At 40.3% G+C, this 18870-nt stretch overlaps 1 protein-coding gene across 1 annotated transcript; it reads right to left on the bottom strand.

Moving 5' to 3' along the window:
* Window positions 1-4404: 4404 nt before the first annotated feature.
* LOC125463918 (beta-crystallin B2-like) lies at window positions 4405-16949 on the bottom strand. Its single transcript, XM_048555686.1, has 6 exons — window positions 16932-16949; window positions 12558-12640; window positions 12245-12363; window positions 9055-9187; window positions 7998-8140; window positions 4405-4595 (listed from the first exon to the last, which is right to left on the bottom strand). The coding sequence occupies exons 2-6, from the start codon at window positions 12615-12617 to the stop codon at window positions 4427-4429; spliced, it is 624 nt and encodes a 207-aa protein (XP_048411643.1). The 5' UTR covers window positions 12618-12640; window positions 16932-16949; the 3' UTR covers window positions 4405-4426.
* Window positions 16950-18870: the final 1921 nt, after the last annotated feature.

Here is an 18870-nt window from a genome sequence, read left to right as displayed (position 1 = left end):
TCTGAGACAGAAAAATTTTCTCTCAGCTGCATGTTAAATGAAAAAACCCGTATTTTAAACGCTCTCTCCCACTTCTGGACTCTACTACAAGGGCTAGAGCTAATACGGAGTGGGCCTGGAGGAACACAGCAGGCCAGACAGCATTAGAGGAGCAGGAAAGTTGACGTTTCGAGCCAGGGCCTTCTGTTCAGTCTCAAAGCTGGCTTTACGGTAGCTGGATCAGTAACAAGGACTCTCCATGGGTAAACAAAGGATGACTTGATGAAGGATACAGGCCTTTGTGGAGTTATATCATGTCTAACCTTCCTCATAAGATAACCCCTTCATCTCAGGAATCAGTCAAGTGAAACTTCTGCAACGTGTTTCCAATGCTATTGCATCCTTTCAGTAAATACTAATATGCAGTACTCCAGATATGGTCTCACCAAATTCACTGTAAAAAGTAAAGTCACCATAGTCCTATCAGACCGTAGGGCTGCTCTCTCATTAAAGAGAGACAACTAGGTGGTACTTTAATTATGACTCAACTGAGGGGAGAGTTTGAGGAGAGTTCTTCATGGTAAGTGTGGGAACTGAGCCCATGAAGTTGCATCACTGTGCATCACAAGACAGTTTTCCAGCCAGCTGAACTAAACAGCCCTAATATACAGCTGTCCCAAAATCTGCTTACTTTTTACTTAATTTCCCTCACAATAACCACCAATATTCCATTTGTCTTCCTAGTTACTTGCTGAACCTGTAATCTAATGTCTGCTGATTCATGTACGATGCCACACAATTCCCTCCATACCACACTGTTCTACAAACTCCATCTATTTAAATAAGGCTTTTCTGTTCGTTCTGCTAAATAAAAGTTTGCATTTACCCACTTCATACCCGATCTGACAAACTTTTGCCTGTTCACTTAACTTATCCATATCTCTTTGCAGACTCTCTTCATCACCTATTCTTCAATCTATCATTGTGTGATCAGCAAATTTATCAAACATACATTCAGTGCTTCCATTAAAATTAGTGATATAAGATATAAATAATGGCAGTCCAGCACTAATCCCAATGGCACTCCACTAGTTACAATTTGACAACCTGAATGTCACTTATTTATCCCTACATTTTACTTTCAGTTAACTAACCAATCCTCTATCTGTGCTAATATGTTATCCTAACACCATGAGCTCTCACTTTGTGTTTTAACCTAATCAAATCTAGAATAGAATAGAATCCATACAGTGTGGAAACAGTCCATTCATCCCAACAAGGCCACACTAATCCTCTGAAGAGCATCCCACCCAGACACATCCCCCTACCCTTTCGCTGTATTTCTACATTTCCCATGGCTAATGCAACTAACATTCATATCCTGAACACTGGGCAATTTAGCATGGCCAATCCACCTAAATTGAACATCCTTGGATTGTGGGAGGAATCCCATTTAGACATATGGATAAGCATATGGATAATGATGAGATAGTGTAAGGGGAGGGGCTTAGATTAGTTCACAGGTCGGCGCAACATCGAGGGCCGAAAGGCCTGTTCTGCACTGTATTGTTCTATGTTCTATGTTCTATGACATGGGGAGGATATGCAAACTCCACGCAGACAGGTGCCTGAGGGTAGAAATGAACCTGGGTCCCTGGTGCTACGAGGCAGCACTGCTAACCCCTGAGCCAACATGCCACCCTGAGCCACTGCACTGCCCTCATCAAATACCTTCTTGGAAATCTAGGTGTGTTATGCCGCATTAATTGCTTCCCCTTTATCCATATTATTTGTTACTTTCCAAAAGAGGGCTGAAGAGTAACAGATGGAATTCAATTTCGATAAATGAAAGGTACAACATCTTGGTACAACAAACAGGGACAGGGATTGAACAGTTAATGACAGGATCTTGGGTAGTGTTGTAGAACAACACTAGGGGCTCAGGTACATGACTCTTTGAAGTTTGTGTCATATATAGATAGTAGGGTGGTCAAAAAGGCATTTAGCGCACTTGCCTTTGTCACAAAGTTGGGTGGAGTAATTGTGAAGTGGAAGGCAGAAAGTTAAAATGTGTGGTTCCTTGAAGAGATTTGTGCTCTGTCTGTACTTAGAAATGTTTTTAAAAATGTCTGCCTGAGTAGCAGCTGAAGTTGCCAGTACAGAGATCCTTAAAAAGTGAAATAGGTGTATCAAAAAATCCTTACAGAGAGTGGGCAAAACAACAGTCTTTGTTTTACTGTTGTGACTTCAGCCAATTAATTTAAAACCAAACTCAGTAATTCAAAGCTAATTGAATTTAAATCTAATGGTGTTGACAACCTAAAACCAATCATACTATAACAATTTGATTATGTCATGACGGGTATGTAAGATGATGGCATTTGGAAAATCAGAGAGAGGCAACTACCATGTGCCAGAGTTAGTACCATTCAGCTCTGGGCGAAAACCCATCTATGTAATTAAAGGTACCACAGTATTTTAGCTCAAAGTCCTCATTGAAGAAATTATAGAGAGAAAACATGTCTGACAGCAGAGTTAATGGAAGAAAGTTGTTTGTGAAGAGACCAGAGCTGAGAGAATATTCAGAAGATAGTCTGTGCGAACTTAGATAAGTTATAATTTATTGCTTCTTATTAATTGGGTTTATATTAGTGGGACTTGTTTTAATTTAAACAGCATTCCCGTAGAATTTTTAGACCAGTTAGGGAGTAGTTAGTAGTCTAAGAGAGAATTGTCGGTTTTTTAGTAATTTTGTTAATTTGTTCATTGTTGGGTTTAATAATTATTTCTTGTTACTTATACAGTGGAGATTAGGGATTTTCTTTCTTTCAAACATTCTTTTAATAGATTACGAGGAGAAAGGCGAGTTCTCTGGGTTTTCAGGGTTAATTATTAGAGATTAATCTCTACTTGTGTCATAATAAATTGGGCTTGCGTTTTAGTTTAATTGTCAGAAGGATTTGGCCATTCCCCATCGTAACACCATCATTGCTCAGTCTTTTGAGCAGTGAAGTTGGGAAGTCAAGTTGAGGTTGTACCAGACATTGGTGAGGTCTCTTTTGGAATACTATCTGCAGTTCTGGTCACTCTGTAATAGGAAGGATATTATTAAACTAGAGAGGGTTCAGGAGAGATTTACCAGGATATTGCCAGATATGGAAGATTTGAGTTATAAAGAAAGGTTGACACTTGTGTCTCTGGAGCTTAGGAAATGGAGAGGTGACCTTATAAAGGTTTATAAAAATAGAGGAATATAGATAAGGTGAATGGCAGGTGTCTTTTTCCTAGCATAGAGGATTTCAAGACTAGAGGGCATATTTTGAAGGTGAGAGGAGAGAGATTTAAAAAAGACATGGGGACAATTTTATTACATTGAGAATGGTTTGGGTGTGGAATGAACTTCCTGAGGAAGTGGTGGATGCAGGCGCAGTTACAACATGTAAAAGACACTTCGATAAGTACATGAATAGGAAAGGTTTGGAGGGACATGGGCCAGGAGCATGTAGGTAGGGCTAGTTTAGTTTGGGATTATGTTCAACATGGATTGGTTGGAACAAAGGGTCTGTTTCTATGCTGTATGATTCTATATCTCTAAAAAAATTAGTCAAACATGGTTTCCCTTTCATATAACATAGTTGACTCTTCATAACTGCGTTAGAATTTTCTAAGTGCCCTGTTATAACCTCCTTAATAACTGATGCTAGCATTTTCCCATGACAGATATTAAGCAAAGTAGTCTGTAATTTCCTGCTTCTATGTGCATTGTATTATTTGGCACTCACAGGATACTCTGAGATGCTCTTCTGTTCTTGGAGATTGCCAGTGAGTTTTAGCTTACTGATTAAATGCATTTCTTCCTTACTGTGGACAAAATTTGGACTGTGGCCATAATATTTCCCTGCTTCAATAAAGACACTGACTTACACTGTGCATGTTTTTTGCCATGCACTGAAAAAGATCCTACCCGATGTGTGAAATGATACACAGTAAATGCATACTTTTCAGTACAGCAATCAAGAGGATAAACTGAAGGCAACTTTTGTCTCATAGCTTGTGGAGATGAGGTAAGTCGTAGACTCCAACTATCTCCCTCTCTGTGTTGAGATGATCCGATCAGTCAAAAGAGAGGCATTATTTGATTCAATTACATGTTCCCTTAACCAGATGAATCATTAAGAGAATCTTTTCCTTAAATCTTTGCTGTTATCTAACTGAACCAATTTTGGGGAGAAGGTTAATTTTTGTATCCTCCCCTTCTGTCAGTTCATATAAAAAAGCAAAACGCAGATAGAGAAGTTGAGCTTGAAGTGCAGGATTTTATTGAATTGGCTCAGCTGTTGAATTCATACAGCATATTATGGGAAAGCATTCACTTAACCTGTTATTAGGAATTTAGCAGCAAATCAGTGAGAAACTGATGCCAGAAGCTTAGAAGCAGAGGAACCTTTCAGTTAGTGGGATGAAAGATTCCCCTCTGATGCCACTGCATATCCCTAATACGTCTGACAGACTGGATCTGAGGTTTCTGGGCTCCAAATTCAGTTACATCCTTGTAATCTCTCTTTTCAAGCAGGTACTGGTAGCCTCTGTAGCCTGGGTACTGGTATCCAACCCACCTGGAAGAAAGACGTGAAACACATAGTACTGAAAGAGGAATACATATACATTCACGCAAATGAAATCCACTATCCAACCCAAGGCAGTGCTGAGCTAACTGATCTCAGCTTGGACAGGCTACAGTTGGCCTCACAACCCTGTGAGAGGAAACCATGAAAGCATCATTTTCATGAAGATTTTTCAGTGACTCCTGCAGGACACACCTGTCTGTGTAGACATCAGGTGAGAATAGATTTAGGTTGAACAATTGTGTACTAATTGACATTGACTGTCAAAGTTCCATTTGAAAACAGTAAATTGATGAAAAGAAATTCCAAAATGTTAAATCATTCTTTCTTCCCAAGTCAAATTGTTTTATTTATGTATTTAATCTTTCTAGGGCAGACGAATGCCAGACCAAGAAGTACACCAATGTGCAGGTGAACCGTAAACAGAGATTTTGGAATTTAAAATTATATCTATTGACTGCGCTATTAATTTCGCTCCTAAGATGCTGCTTGGCCTGCTGTGTTCATCCAGCTCCACACTTTGTTATCTCTATTGTTTTCGCTGATGTATCTGACAAGCAAGGAGCAAAGAAACAGTCAGCTGTGATGTGATTATGAAGTTCCCAGTGACCAGCGAGTCCAGAACCAGTGGTTACAGTCCAAGGATACAGGGTAGGATATTTGGGAATGAGATGAGGAGAAATTTCTTCACTCAGAGAGTGATGAATCTGTGCAATTTTCTGCCATAGAAAGAGGTTGAGGCCAAAATATTGAAAGTTTTCAAGAACGAGTTAGGTATAGCTCTTAGGGCTAAAGGGATCGAACAGAGAGAGGAGGTGGTGGGAAAAGGATACTGAATGGGCCGGATAGAGTAGATAGGGAAAAACATTTCAAGTGATGTGCAAAAGAAGGGAGGATGCTGTGCAAAAAAAAATTCTCAGCAAACAGGGCATGAAGAGATGTGGAGATGGTTTAAGGAACAGTTGTTGGGAGTGATGAGTAAATATGTCCCTCTGAGACAGGCAAGAAGGGGTAAGATAAAGGAACCTTGGATGACGAGAGCGGTGGAGCTTCTAGTGAAAAGGAAGAAGGTAGCTTACATAAGGTGGAGGAAGCTAGGGTCAAGTTCAGCTAGAGAGGATTACATGCAGGCAAGGAAGGAGCTCAAAAATGGTCTGAGGAGAGCCAGGAGGGGGCACGAGAAAGGCTTGGCAGAAGGAATCCGGGAAAACACAAAGGCATTTTACACTTACGTGAGGAATAAGAGAATGGTCAAAGAAAGAGTAGGGCCGATCAGGGATAGCATAGGGAACTTGTGTGTGGAGCCTGAGGAGGTAGGGGAAGCCCTAAATGAGTTTTTTGCTTCTGTCTTTACGAAAGAATCGAACTGTGTAGTGAATGAAACCTTTGAAGAGCAGGTGTGCATGCTGGAATGGATAGAGATAGAGGAAGCTGATGTACTGAAAATTTTGTCAAACATTAAGATTGACAAGTCGCCAGGCCCGGATCAGATTTGTCCTCGGCTGCTTTGGGAAGCGAGAAATGCAATTGCTTCGCCACTTGCGAAGATCTTTGCATCCTCGCTCTCCACTGGAGTCGTACCTGAGGACTGGAGAGAGGCAAATGTAATTCCTCTCTTCAAGAAAGGAAATAGGGAAATCCCCGGCAATTATAGACCGGTAAGTCTCACGTCTGTCGTCTGCAAGGTGTTAGAAAGGATTCTGAGGGATAAGATTTATGACCATCTGGAAGAGCATGGCTTGATCAAATACAGTCAACACGGCTTTGTGAGGGGTAGGTCATGCCTTACAAACCTTATCGAGTTTTTTGAGGATGTGACTAGTAAGGTTGATGAGGGTCGAGCTGTGGATGTGGTGTATATGGACTTCAGTAAGGCATTTGATAAGGTTCCCCATGGAAGGCTCATTCAGAAGGTCAGGAGGAATGGGATACAGGGGAACTTAGCTGCTTGGATACAGAATTGGCTGGCCAACAGAAGACAGCGTGTGGTAGTAGAAGGAAAATATTCTGCCTGGAAGTCAGTGGTGAGTGGGGTTCCACAGGGCTCTGTCCTTGGGCCTCTACTGTTTGTAATTTTTATTAATGACTTGGATGAGGGCATTGAAGGATGGGTCAGCAAGTTTGCAGACGACACAAAGGTCGGAGGTGTCGTTGACAGTGTAGAGGGCTGTTGTAGGCTGCAGCGGGACATTGACAGGATGCAGAGATGGGCTGAGAGGTGGCAGATGGAGTTCAACCTGGATAAATGCGAGGTGATGCATTTTGGAAGGTCGAATTTGAAAGCTGAGTACAGGATTAAGGATAGGATTCTTGGCAGCGTGGAGGAACAGAGGGATCTTGGTGTGCAGATACATAGATCCCTTAAAATGGCCACCCAAGTGGACAGGGTTGTTAAGAAAGCATATGGTGTTTTGGCTTTCATTAACAGGGGGATTGAGTTTAAGAGTCGTGAGATCTTGTTGCAGCTCTATAAAACTTTGGTTAGACCGCACTTGGAATACTGCGTCCAGTTCTGGGCGCCCTATTATAGGAAAGATGTGGATGCTTTGGAGAGGGTTCAGAGGAGGTTTACCAGGATGCTGCCTGGACTGGAGGGCTTATCTTATGAAGAGAGGTTGACTGAGCTCGGTCTCTTTTCATTGGAGAAAAGGAGGAGGAGAGGGGACCTAATTGAGGTATACAAGATAATGAGAGGCATAGATAGAGTCGATAGCCAGAGACTATTTCCCAGGGCAGAAATGGCTAGCACGAGGGGTCATAGTTTTAAGCTGGTTGGTGGAAAGTATAGAGGGGATGTCAGAGGCAGGTTCTTTACGCAGAGAGTTGTGAGAGCATGGAATGCGTTGCCAGCAGCAGTTGTGGAAGCAAGGTCATTGGGGTCATTTAAGAGACTGCTGGACATGCATATGGTCACAGAAATTTGAGGGTGCATCCATGAGGATCAATGGTCGGCACAACATTGTGGGCTGAAGGGCCTGTTCTGTGCTGTACTGTTCTATGTTCTATGTTCTATGTTCTATGAAATGTACTGTATGGAACTATGGTAGAGGTATGGTCAACTGAAGCATTCCAGAAGGCATTGGATAATTATTTGGCTGGAAATAGTGTGCAAAGGTGTGGCATAGAGTGGGAAATTGGCATTAGATAATGATGTTCATTTAAAGAGCCAGTGCAGGGCCTAATGGGTCAAATTGCTCCATTCTCCAATACAACAATTCTGTGCTTCCGTGTTGGATGATCAACCATGATCATATTGAACAGTGGAGCGGGCTTGGTGGGTAGAACAGCCTATTCCTCTTTCCATTCTCTAGGCTTTTAAAATAGGTGTATTATCAAGTGAAATCAAAGTCTGCTGATACAATGGTTTATGTCAAGCCCCATCCCAGTACTTACGTTCCATTCAAAACACGAATGGATGACACTTTCTCCTGGTATCCATGAGCATGGAAACTTGGTACATCATCATCTATGATTTCAATTTTTTTTCCAGTAAAGTTAGGGTTTTCATAAAGTATGATCTTGTGTTCATTTCCATCCTGTATGATACAAAAGGGTAAGGTTTTTTTCAAAATAGGAGTAATTGAAAATGTCAACAAGCTTTCCTTTTATTTTTATTTTAACTTCCTCTCTTTTTATCTTTCCTGCTGACTGACTGAACAGTTTCAATATGGAATGCAGTTTCATAGTTACCAGCATATCATTTAAGTGACCATCCTTAAGTGGGAGCCTTATATCTGTAGACTGTTCAGCTTAGGGGGTATCTGCTTCGTACCCAACAGGTGTGTGTGTGTGTGTGTGTGTGTGTGTGTGTGTGTATTTATTTATATGTATGTTTATAATTCTTCCAGCAACAGTTAATGCAATTGATCTTCATCCCTCCTATAGACTGACATAAGTTATAGAATGATAGTTTCCCATTCTGATTTTTCCTTTACTAGCCAAGAGTTGGGCATCAGTACAAACTGATTTGCTGCTTTGGTTGAGATCACTTCACTGAACTTGGCTGAGAGTTATCATAGAATCCCTACAGTATGGAAGCAGGCCATTTGGTCCATCAAGTCCACACCAACCCTTCAAAGAGCATCCCATCCAGACCCATCCTGTAACCCTGCATTTTCCACCTAGCCCACACATCCCTAGACACTATGGGTGATTTAGCATGGCCAATCGACCTAGCCTGCACATCTTTGGACTGTGGGTGAAAACAGGAGCAAACCTGCATAGGCTCCACACAAGCTGTTGCCCAAGGCTGGAATTGAATCTGGGTCATCAGTACTACAAGGCAGCAGTGCTAACTACTGAGCAACTGTGTCATTGACAGATAAGGAAGGTTCAACTTCCTTACCTAACAGCCAAGTAGCAGATCAGGCAGACTTTAGGGTTTCTATGCTTTTGTTGGTCTGATTCCTTTTTTTGCCCAGCTTTAACTCTGCATTCAATGCCAACATACCAGTTTCACAGGTTTGAAGGAAGCAAGACTATCGCTCTTGCGGCTGTTTGTCCAAGTATCCCAACGGGGATATTCTCCTTTCTCAAATACAAACTGTTCACCCTTGCAGCCTGTCTGCTCATAGCCAACCCATCTAAAAATAAAACAAAACAGATGGTAGTGTTAGGCAACAGAAGATGTTATCCACCTTATAACAGCAAAAAGTATTTAACTTGTGACAGGCAGTTTACTGCTGCTGCTGCCAACTTTAGGGTCCAGAAATTTTTATTCAAATTTGGAATTCCTCCAAGTATGATGGTCACATTTGTGCTTCGTATTATAAACACTCTTGATGTGAAGAAAATAAAACAGTGATGTCATCTTAAGTATTTATTATTTTTGATGTCACAAGTAACAATTTTTTTTCCAGATAAAACAAAGAAGCACATTAATGCTGAAAATCTAAGATGGAAATGTGGCCAGCAGGTGGACTAGTATCTAGGAAAGAGACTTCTGTTATAGACTTAAATTTCCAGCATTATATTTTTGTTTCCTTAAATGTGTACATTAGCATTTTGTTTTCATGACTGTAAGTATAAGTATGAGTCAGCAAAAATATTCATTTGTTTCAAATGCTCTCCTCTTCTTTCCTGAAGCTGCATATTTTAATGGGTGGCAAAAGCTTTCCCATTTCTCTAGTTGATTATTCAATTGTAGAGGTCAACATGAGATTGCCCAACTGCTCCATATGTGTCTGTTCCAGAAGCAGTCACTAACAATCAAGATGGGGACCTTTCAATTATTTGACACTCATAGTTTAGCACACAACAGGGGCCTTCCAATTCTGGATACCTCAATATTCAGCTACCACTTAACCATTGAACCAGAAGGGATTTTCCAGATGCCTCTTTAAGAAAACTTACTCTGGTACTCCTAGGTTCTTTACTTTTCAAGAGCTGACAAAGAGATAGATTGGCGACCTGCTCCTCAGTACTCTCTGGAATTGGTCATTAATAATGACCAAGTCCATGCTAGGCTTAATGAGTTGTGATCGCTAGAGTTCAATAAAAGTCTTATTGTTGCCTTTGTGCTTAAGACCCTGGCTTTAAAAACCTCAGTTCTATTCTCATTGGCTTTTTCACCTTCTTCCATTTTCTTCTGATTTTCCATTCAGCCTTCTCCCTCCGTTGATTTTCTGTTTTTAATTCAAACAATCTTTATGGTTTACAGTACCTTCCCAGTCCTCCACATATAAAGAGTGCTCCCATTCATCTATACATCTCTGCCTTGAAGTAGTTGGTCCAAGAATGCTCATATGGTTACTCAATAGTGAGTTCTGCCTAGATTAGAAATTCCATCTTTTTTTAACATGGGATTTTTCATCTTTATCCATACCTTTTTAGCAGTTGACTGATGACATCTGATGACTGTATCAGTATCATTTCTTCCTCTTACCTGAGCTTAAGGATTTCATCTACTTTGCTTTTAATCATTACACTTCACTCAACATTGCACAGTTCATTTCTGACTGTTTCATTCCCTAATCTTGACTTTTCTTTCTCTTCATTTCTAGAGATAATTAATGGGCATTAATTTCATTTACTTCACTTCTGCTGCGACAATTTCAGCTCCCTTCCAGAGCCGTGAATTGATTCTGCCTATTCTCACCTTTCATATTCAATGAACCATCCTCCTCTATTTCTGTCACCTGCAACATGATGTCCATTAAACATCCAATCCAGCCCATTCCAGAGGACCATCCATTCTGTGACAACGTGGCACACTCCACTGCTATCCCCAATACACCCTTCCCTTCTCACAGCACATTACCAGACATGAGGGATGTGACACCTGCCCTTGGTCACCTTCCTTCTCACTATCCAATGCCCTTAACATTCCTAGTGATTGACTTGCCCAGTTCAGTACACAACATTCACTGCGTGATGTGGCCTCATCTCCAGTGGGGGGACCTAACACTGACTGGGTCAACACTTTGTAGAACACCTCCATTCCCTCTGCAAATGTAATCATGAGATTGCAGTTGCCTGTCGCTTCAACCCTCTGTTCCTTCCCCATTCTTGCTTCTCTGTCCTCAACCTTGAACATTGTTCGAATAAAGTTCAACATAAGCTTGAGGAATGGAATCTTGTCTTTTGAGTAGACATTTCAAAGCCTTCTGGACTCAGTTCAGCGATTTCCACAGTTACACAACTTAATTTTACCCCCAGTTTTGTTTGTGTTTCTGTTTGTGGATGGCAGTTATTATTTATGGTTTTGCTGATACCATTTGTACTTTTCCCCTGTTAAATATTTTATTGCTTTACACGTCTGATTACCATTCTTTTGGCAGTACCATTACCTTTTTTGCTAATTAAATCTTTCCTACAATCCCTCTTTCTCCTTTGCTTCTCTCTGAAACCACTTAAAACAAAACTGTAACATCGTTAAATTGTACCATAGAACATAGAACAGTACAGCACAGTACAGGCCCTTTGGCCCTCGATGTTGCGCCGAACTGTCATACCGATCTCAAGCCCATCTAACCTACACTATTCCATGTACATCCATATGCTTATCCAATGACGACTTAAACATACCTAAAGTTGGCGAATCTGCTACCATTGCAGGCAAAGCGTTCCATTCCCTTACTACTCTCTGAGTAAAGAAACTACCTCTGACATCTGTCCTATATCTTTCACCCTTCAATTTAAAGCTATGCCCCCTCATGCTCGCTTTCACCGTCCTTGGAAAAAGGCCCTCCCTATCCACCCTAGCTAACCCTCTGATTATTTTATATGTCTCAATTAAGTCCCCTCTCAACCTTCTTTTTAACGAAAACAGGCATCAACCTGAAACTCTAACTCTCTTTCTCTCTCCCCGAATACTGTCAGACCTAGTTTGTATTTTGCTTTTATTTGGGTCCATTATTCTTAGGGTCAGCAAACTCTGCTTTGAGTCAATGCCCAGTTAGCCATATGTGTGATACAGGTATTAATCCAATGTACCCACCAATGTCATGTTTACCTTCAGCTGCCTTTAAATACAACTGTGATTTATTATTTTGTATCACATTTGTTCAATTAGTCTCAAAAACTCTCCAGGTGTTCTTGCAATCCCCCAAACATTTGCATGAAGTATAAATATCAACCAGTTGGACCGAAAAAAATCATCTCTATGGTGCAAAACTTACATAGTGCCATGCAATACTTACGGCCCAGTGTGCACCACAAGGGAGCCAACTTTCCCCAGTCCTGTCTCTTTCAAGTTGGGACAGGGGCCAGTCACCTCATGGAAGAGGCCTTGGAAATTTTCCTGCTCATACAGAGTAATCTGAAACAGAGCAATAAAGTGAGGTTCAGTTCACTCTTCTTTATTTTGAATAAGAATGGAAAAATCTATTCATAGAATCTTTAGGTTGGAAAGCATTTGCCTGACAGTATCATCCAATTGTCACTGTTTAAGCAGAATGAAGGTGACAACGTTTATGAAAGGATGGGTGAATAGCAAAAAAAAAATGAACCAACCTTATGCCCAGCTGTGGAGGTGGGGTGCTGCTTGGGTGTTGGGTTTTGTTCTGATGCCATTGTTGCTGGGAGTAGATATACCTCTGCACAGGAAAAAGGAGAAAACTGATTAAATCTGTCTGATTGTTATTCAAACATACTGCAATGGCCTGGCTTTGTGGCTGTAATGACAGCAAAAGTGTTTATGTTCTCTGTCATTACTCTGTGAAAACTGACAATTTCTGTTCACTGCATATGTGCAGTCAAGCAAGGAAACCCCAAAGTCTCTATCATTGATTCTCTACTAATCCACAGTTTATGTTAGCTTAATCCTGGCACATTTAAATCAACTAGAAAGTAATGTGAAATTCCACTTCCAAGTTATTTTTACGACTAACATTTTTCTCACGAAAAGTTATGCTTTGTTGAATGTGGTGTAATGGGTTTTTAATTGCATGCTAAATTATAGAAACAGCTGAACAACTGAAAAAAATCAAATTTGATTGTTGTACAATGTCAATTTTCTCCAGTGGTAAATTATATTGATTGCTAACATGGTATATTTTGGTTGACTGTTTAATATTCTTGTTTCTCCTTTAATCCCATGTGTAATTCTGTAAAATTAAAATATAAATGATAGAAGCTGCTTATAAGGTGAATTATAAACAGTCTTCTATTCTCTTTTCATTTTGTGTAGTACTGAAAAAAAAGAATCTGCCTGTTGCAGTGATAACTCTTCAATCTCATTGGTTGATAAGCTTGTGGAATGACATTGCTGCTTCTGGATTCCATGGAAGATCTAGAGCTAGAAATGGAATGAAATTAATATGAGGAGAAGTGAATTTATGCCACTACACTCACTGGATTAGTGTAGCTGGCTTTGGTCAAGAAGAGTAATAAGCCCATCGCTTTGCTACAAATCATATAATTTGGTAGCCACCATAAGATCAGAGGTAGGGATGTTCACGGATGATTGCACAATGTTAAGCACCATTTGCAACTCCTCAGACACTAAAGCAGTCTAGACACAGTAAGACCGGGACAACATCCAAGCTTTGTTTGATAAGTGGCAAGTAACAGTAACGCCACAAAAATCCCAGGAAAGGATCGTCTCCAATACGATAGAATCTAACCACCAGCTATTTATGACATTGATGAATCCCCATTACCATCATCCAGGAGTTATCATTATCCAGGAAATGGACTGGACCAGTCATATAAATGCTGTGGCTACAAGAGCAGGCCAGAGGTTGGGAATTCTGGACTGCACAACTCGACTCCTCTCTCCCCAGTACCAGTCAACCCATTTACAAGGTACGGGTCAGGAATGTGATGGAATACTGTCCACTTATGGGTGCTATTCCAACAACTCTAACACTATTCAAGATAAAGCAACCCACTTGATTGACAGCTTATCCACATTGAGTACCATCGCTTTCTTCACCACTGATGCGTAGTGGCAGCAGTTTGTACCATCTACAAGATACCTGTAGTAACTTTCCAACAATCATCCAATAGCATCTTCCAAACCTGTGATGCCTACCACCTAAAAGAATAAGGGTGGCAGTTGCAGACAACACAACCTGCAACTCCCCGTCCAGGCCACATACCATTCTGACATATAACTTTATCACCATTCCCTCACTGCGCTGGTTCAAAATCCTGGAACTCCCTTCCCAACTATGGGTATACTTATGCCCCAAGGACTGCAGCAGTTCAAAGGGGGATCTCACCACCACCTTGTCCAGGGAAATTAGGGATAGACCATAAATGCTGTCCAAGCCAGCCATGCCCACATCCCATGAACAAATATTTTAAAAGTTCATCCTCTGAATCTGGGATCAGTAATTGCTAGGTGAGTGTTGTTTGTTAAATAGGACAACTATCCACAAAACAGTTGAGTGAGATTTGATCCTTCATCAATGAAATTAAACCTCTTCATCCATTATCCCTTTTGATTTCTGTCAAAGTAAATCGTAAAAATGATCTCTCCCCAAAATTCAAGTCAGTGAATTGCTGAAGGCAACTTAATATGTATCAGTCCTTATGACTTCTGCTATTTGCTATCGCTGAAGTAGTTCTCTAATAGTAAGGACAAGAACAAGATGAACTGTCAGTATTGCAAATATATGACACTGCTATCGAGAAAAATGCTTTGCAATGTATTTCCTAGGATCAATTTTATAACAGAGTCAGGCAATGGTGTAGACCTACAAAAATAATCCTCAGTTCACAATATTCCAAAAGATACTGTAACACTCACTAGCTATAAAAATTCTTAGTAATACTGTTGTTTATTTCTCAATAGTTGTTCAATAAGAGAGGAACACCAGTTAGTCATTTAATACAAAGCAGTTATTTTTGGCATGCAACCTACCCAAGATGGTAAAAGAAACCTTGAAGCTTTCAGAAGTCAGTAAAATATTTACATGGTGCAATCATCTCAAAAATCTCTCACTGTTCATGATGTTACTTAAATTCCTTGATTTATTGCATTTTTTTCCTCTTCAGTGAACTTTTACACATTTACAGCATTTTCTATTTTCTTTGTTGATTAATTGCTGCTTGTCCTATCTCCTGAGTAAGAGTGATGCTTTTCATAAACCATCTCAACACCTTGTTTAGATTCCCGACTGAAACTTGCCATCTGGTATCAATGGTTCTGCATACAAAAATCACATTTAACTATATATACACATTACTTGTGGTCTCCATTATTATTCTTGTAAAATTGATTCAATTTATTCCTAAGGGTAGAAGTGATATTTAAGTTTATACAGTAAAACCATGAGAAGACCATTTCTGAAATAATTTCGAAACCTCAGGGGCTGCTTTGAACCTTTCTTGCTACAGCAGTAACCATGCATGTAAAAAGTGCACCACAAATGCTCCCTCCAAGCATTATCCACAAGTAATCCACTGCCTTGCCATAGGTTTAGATTATAACCTGCTTAATTAAGTGCAATAGAGGGGCAGCCACCAAAAGTTAGTAAGGTCCTTCTTTAAACATGCAGGTCAAATTCTGACAATGTTTTGAGGCCCACCTGCAAATTTAACTGAGGCCTTCAGGGGAAATTCATTGTTGTGGACATGCCATGCCAACCCAAAATGAGCTGGATCAAATTCTTAAAAAGATAAACTGTTTTCCTGAGATAGTAGGAACTGCAGATGAGGTAGCAAGGTGTAGAGCTGGATGAACACAGTAGGCCAAACAGCATCAGAGGAGCAGGAAAGCTGACGTTTCGGATTGAGACACTTCTTCAGAAAAAATGTTTTTTCTGGATCAGGAAGAATGGAAATGTCCCTCCTCATCTTACAAGGAAAATTTAGGCCTTTCCGGCTCTAGTCCAGATCCTATTTCCTACACTCCCTCTCATGATCATGAGGTCCTGTCAACCTGAATTCTGGATCCATTCACATAGTTTCGACCTCCCGTTTCCTGTCATTTCTATTCTCGAGGATTCCGCTTGCTAGAAGTTACTTTCTATTGATTTTGGTCAGGCTTGGTCAATTTGAGTTGGGTGTATTCCTAAAGATTCCATGAAATGGCCTTTTGCCCTGAATCACCTCACAAGACCACAGTCACGTTTCGGTCCCTGCTCCAGCTGCACTGCCTTACCATTCTAATTTATAAGGGAAACAGGCTATTTTTGTTGCCCAATTGAATTAATCTTATCTGTTGAACTTTACTCCAGCTTCAACATATGTAATAAATGAGAATTTCAAACCATGAAAAATTTAATATCTTGATTTTAACTGAGATTGTTTGCAGCAGTACGACAAAGATAATCTTAAATTCCTAATGCCTGCAAGGTAACCCTGAAGAGTTAACTACTTGATTTGAGAAGGAAATCGACAAGTTTGATGGAGATGAGGTCCAGCTGTTAGAACCCCCTCTGGCCTCATGCTGTCGAAGTCTAAATGCTTTGCTCTTCATCTCAGTCCCTTCCCACACAGTCACCTCAAGATAAAATCGGCTATGTATTGTTTGAAGAATCATAAAATGTTTAATTATATTAATTCATTCTAATGAATTACTATACATTAAAAACACCAAGCACTCCTGGATATGTTTTTCAAAGCATTAGTATTATTTAATTTTATCTTGCTGTTAATGCACCCTATTTCATAGTTAAACATCCTATTATCATTTCCCTTTTGCACACAGCCATCGATTTCCAAATCTGTTCATTACAGTTACGTATAACTAGGTATACCACCAGACAATTTGTAGACTTCCACTTTTTTGAGTAACATCAATGGAAAATATAATACTTGACAAAAGCAAAGCAAAAGACAAGCAGTAGTTGTATTTTAAATAAAAATGTGAATTTTGGTTATTTTATGAAAGTGAACTAGTCCCTTAGATTTGCCAGCAGCTGTAAAAACTCTTACCAGTACCAGTCGTGTCAGTGCCTGGTGGCAGTCTGTCAGAGAATTTATATTGAACTCATACAGGACCATGCCAAAAACTGTTTGTTAAATGGTTTCAGTGAGCGTGTGGATAGATGGAATGGGATTAATGCTAAATAAAGCATCGTTTTTACTGATGTGCAGAGAGCATTGTTTTGCTGAACACAAGACGGGTTGAATTATTTCATTAGCTTTCACATTCACGGGGTGCCCACATTGTTTAGGTTTAGAGCAGAGAGATTTGAAGAGTGCCTGCATCAGCTCTCCCAGTGCCAGGAGCTGCGAGCATGACCCTGCAGACAAAGCACACATCAGCCCTACTCCAGCGGTTTCCGAGCCAGACTCCTGGTTGCTATCGCTATCTCAGAACGTCCCCACAGATCCAGGAAAGATTGCAAAGGGGAGTGGGCAACCAAGTTGTACAGCGACAACAAGGTGTAGAGCTGGATGAACACAGCAGGCCAAGCAGCAGCAAAGGAGCAGGAAAGAGCAGGAACAGGATGTTTCGGGCCTAGGTTATGCACATGAAGTTGCTGAATGTTTCTTTTTAAATTAGTAATTTAACCCGCATGGGGCAAGAGACTTTTGTGTGGATTGCCCCATGCGGATTAAATTACTAATTTAAAAAGACACATGCTGATCCAACATTAATACCAATGCCCTCTTTCTCAAATACAGTCCATCATATTGATTGCACCTTTTAAAAAAAAATTGCTCCTTTTGATCTAACCTAGTATTTATCTGGCTATAGCAGCAAGGTGGGAATCTCAAGCAAAGAAATTTAGGCTAAACACTGATGTACACCGATAAAATTAATGCCCATGGAGTCGCCTTCTGTAATTTTTAAGTACTGTCCCCCTCCCTCCCAGGACTCTGGGCAGAGTCTGGAAATGGCTTCTTCAGAATGTGTTTTGCAGATGGTGAGGTTGCAAAGCTTTGCAGCTTCTGAAGACAGATAGGAAGTAACTTCTGGGGAAGATGGCCTGATTCTCATATCTCTTCCCAGAAATCAGTTGCCACCATCATAACGAACAAAGGGAGATATCTTCTCAGTTCCTGTTCCTCATTTATCCCATCCAGTGTCCCCACATTCCCACCCCTCTCTGTGCTGGGGATAAAAACAGCAGGAAAAGTGGATAGAAGCTAAGAATAAATATGTGTTACCTCACTGGGATTAATAAAATAGGTAAGGAGATGTCTGTACAGAGGTGAAAACACATCATTGTCAATGCTCAGTCAGTAATCTGGAAAGCAGTTGCCAATCTTGCTATTAAATTATGACTAACTCCCAGGTTGCCTTCACGAAAGGTTTAGGAGTTTAAAGGTGAGGGTTACCTCCTTGTTTCTTTTTAAATTTTCTTTGATTTTATTTGCTCTGTGGAATTTCTTGTTCTGGTAGAATCTCCCTTGCTGTTATTACAGCAGATGCAACATATGAAATTTCTTCCCCTTATATCAATGCCCAAGGCACCAAGCACATTCCTCGTGAGCATGCATTACAAATACGACTTGTGATCTTGTATTCAGTATTTACCATTTGTTCCAATTCATCAGGACTAAATGCAGAACATTTTGTCTAAAATCTCTGCTTTATGTGCAACATGAACTTGTTTACTTATGGTCTGCCATTTTATTTACTGCTCCCACATTCATTCTACTTTGTTGCTCTTTGATTTCTGGTCCATATGCCACTCCAACAACATTCAACCAAAACTTAAGCAAAGTGATTTTCTAAGTATGCGCTAAAGACGGGGAACTTTGTCTGTCATTGTGGAGGATTGCCTCTTGTTTGATAAGAAAGGACAGGTCTTTCCCACTACCAACACATTCACCCAGCATCTCACCTTCCTCCTTAATGTTCCTGTTTTTATGTTCTCAGAACTGCCACCTGCCACAACAACTCCACAAGGATGAACGAGTG

Source organism: Stegostoma tigrinum, chromosome 26 (assembly GCF_030684315.1).
Source record: "Stegostoma tigrinum isolate sSteTig4 chromosome 26, sSteTig4.hap1, whole genome shotgun sequence".
Lineage (NCBI taxonomy): Eukaryota > Metazoa > Chordata > Chondrichthyes > Orectolobiformes > Stegostomatidae > Stegostoma > Stegostoma tigrinum.
The sequence above is the reverse complement of the archived record's forward strand: the minus strand, read 5'-3'. Positions and strand labels throughout refer to the sequence as shown.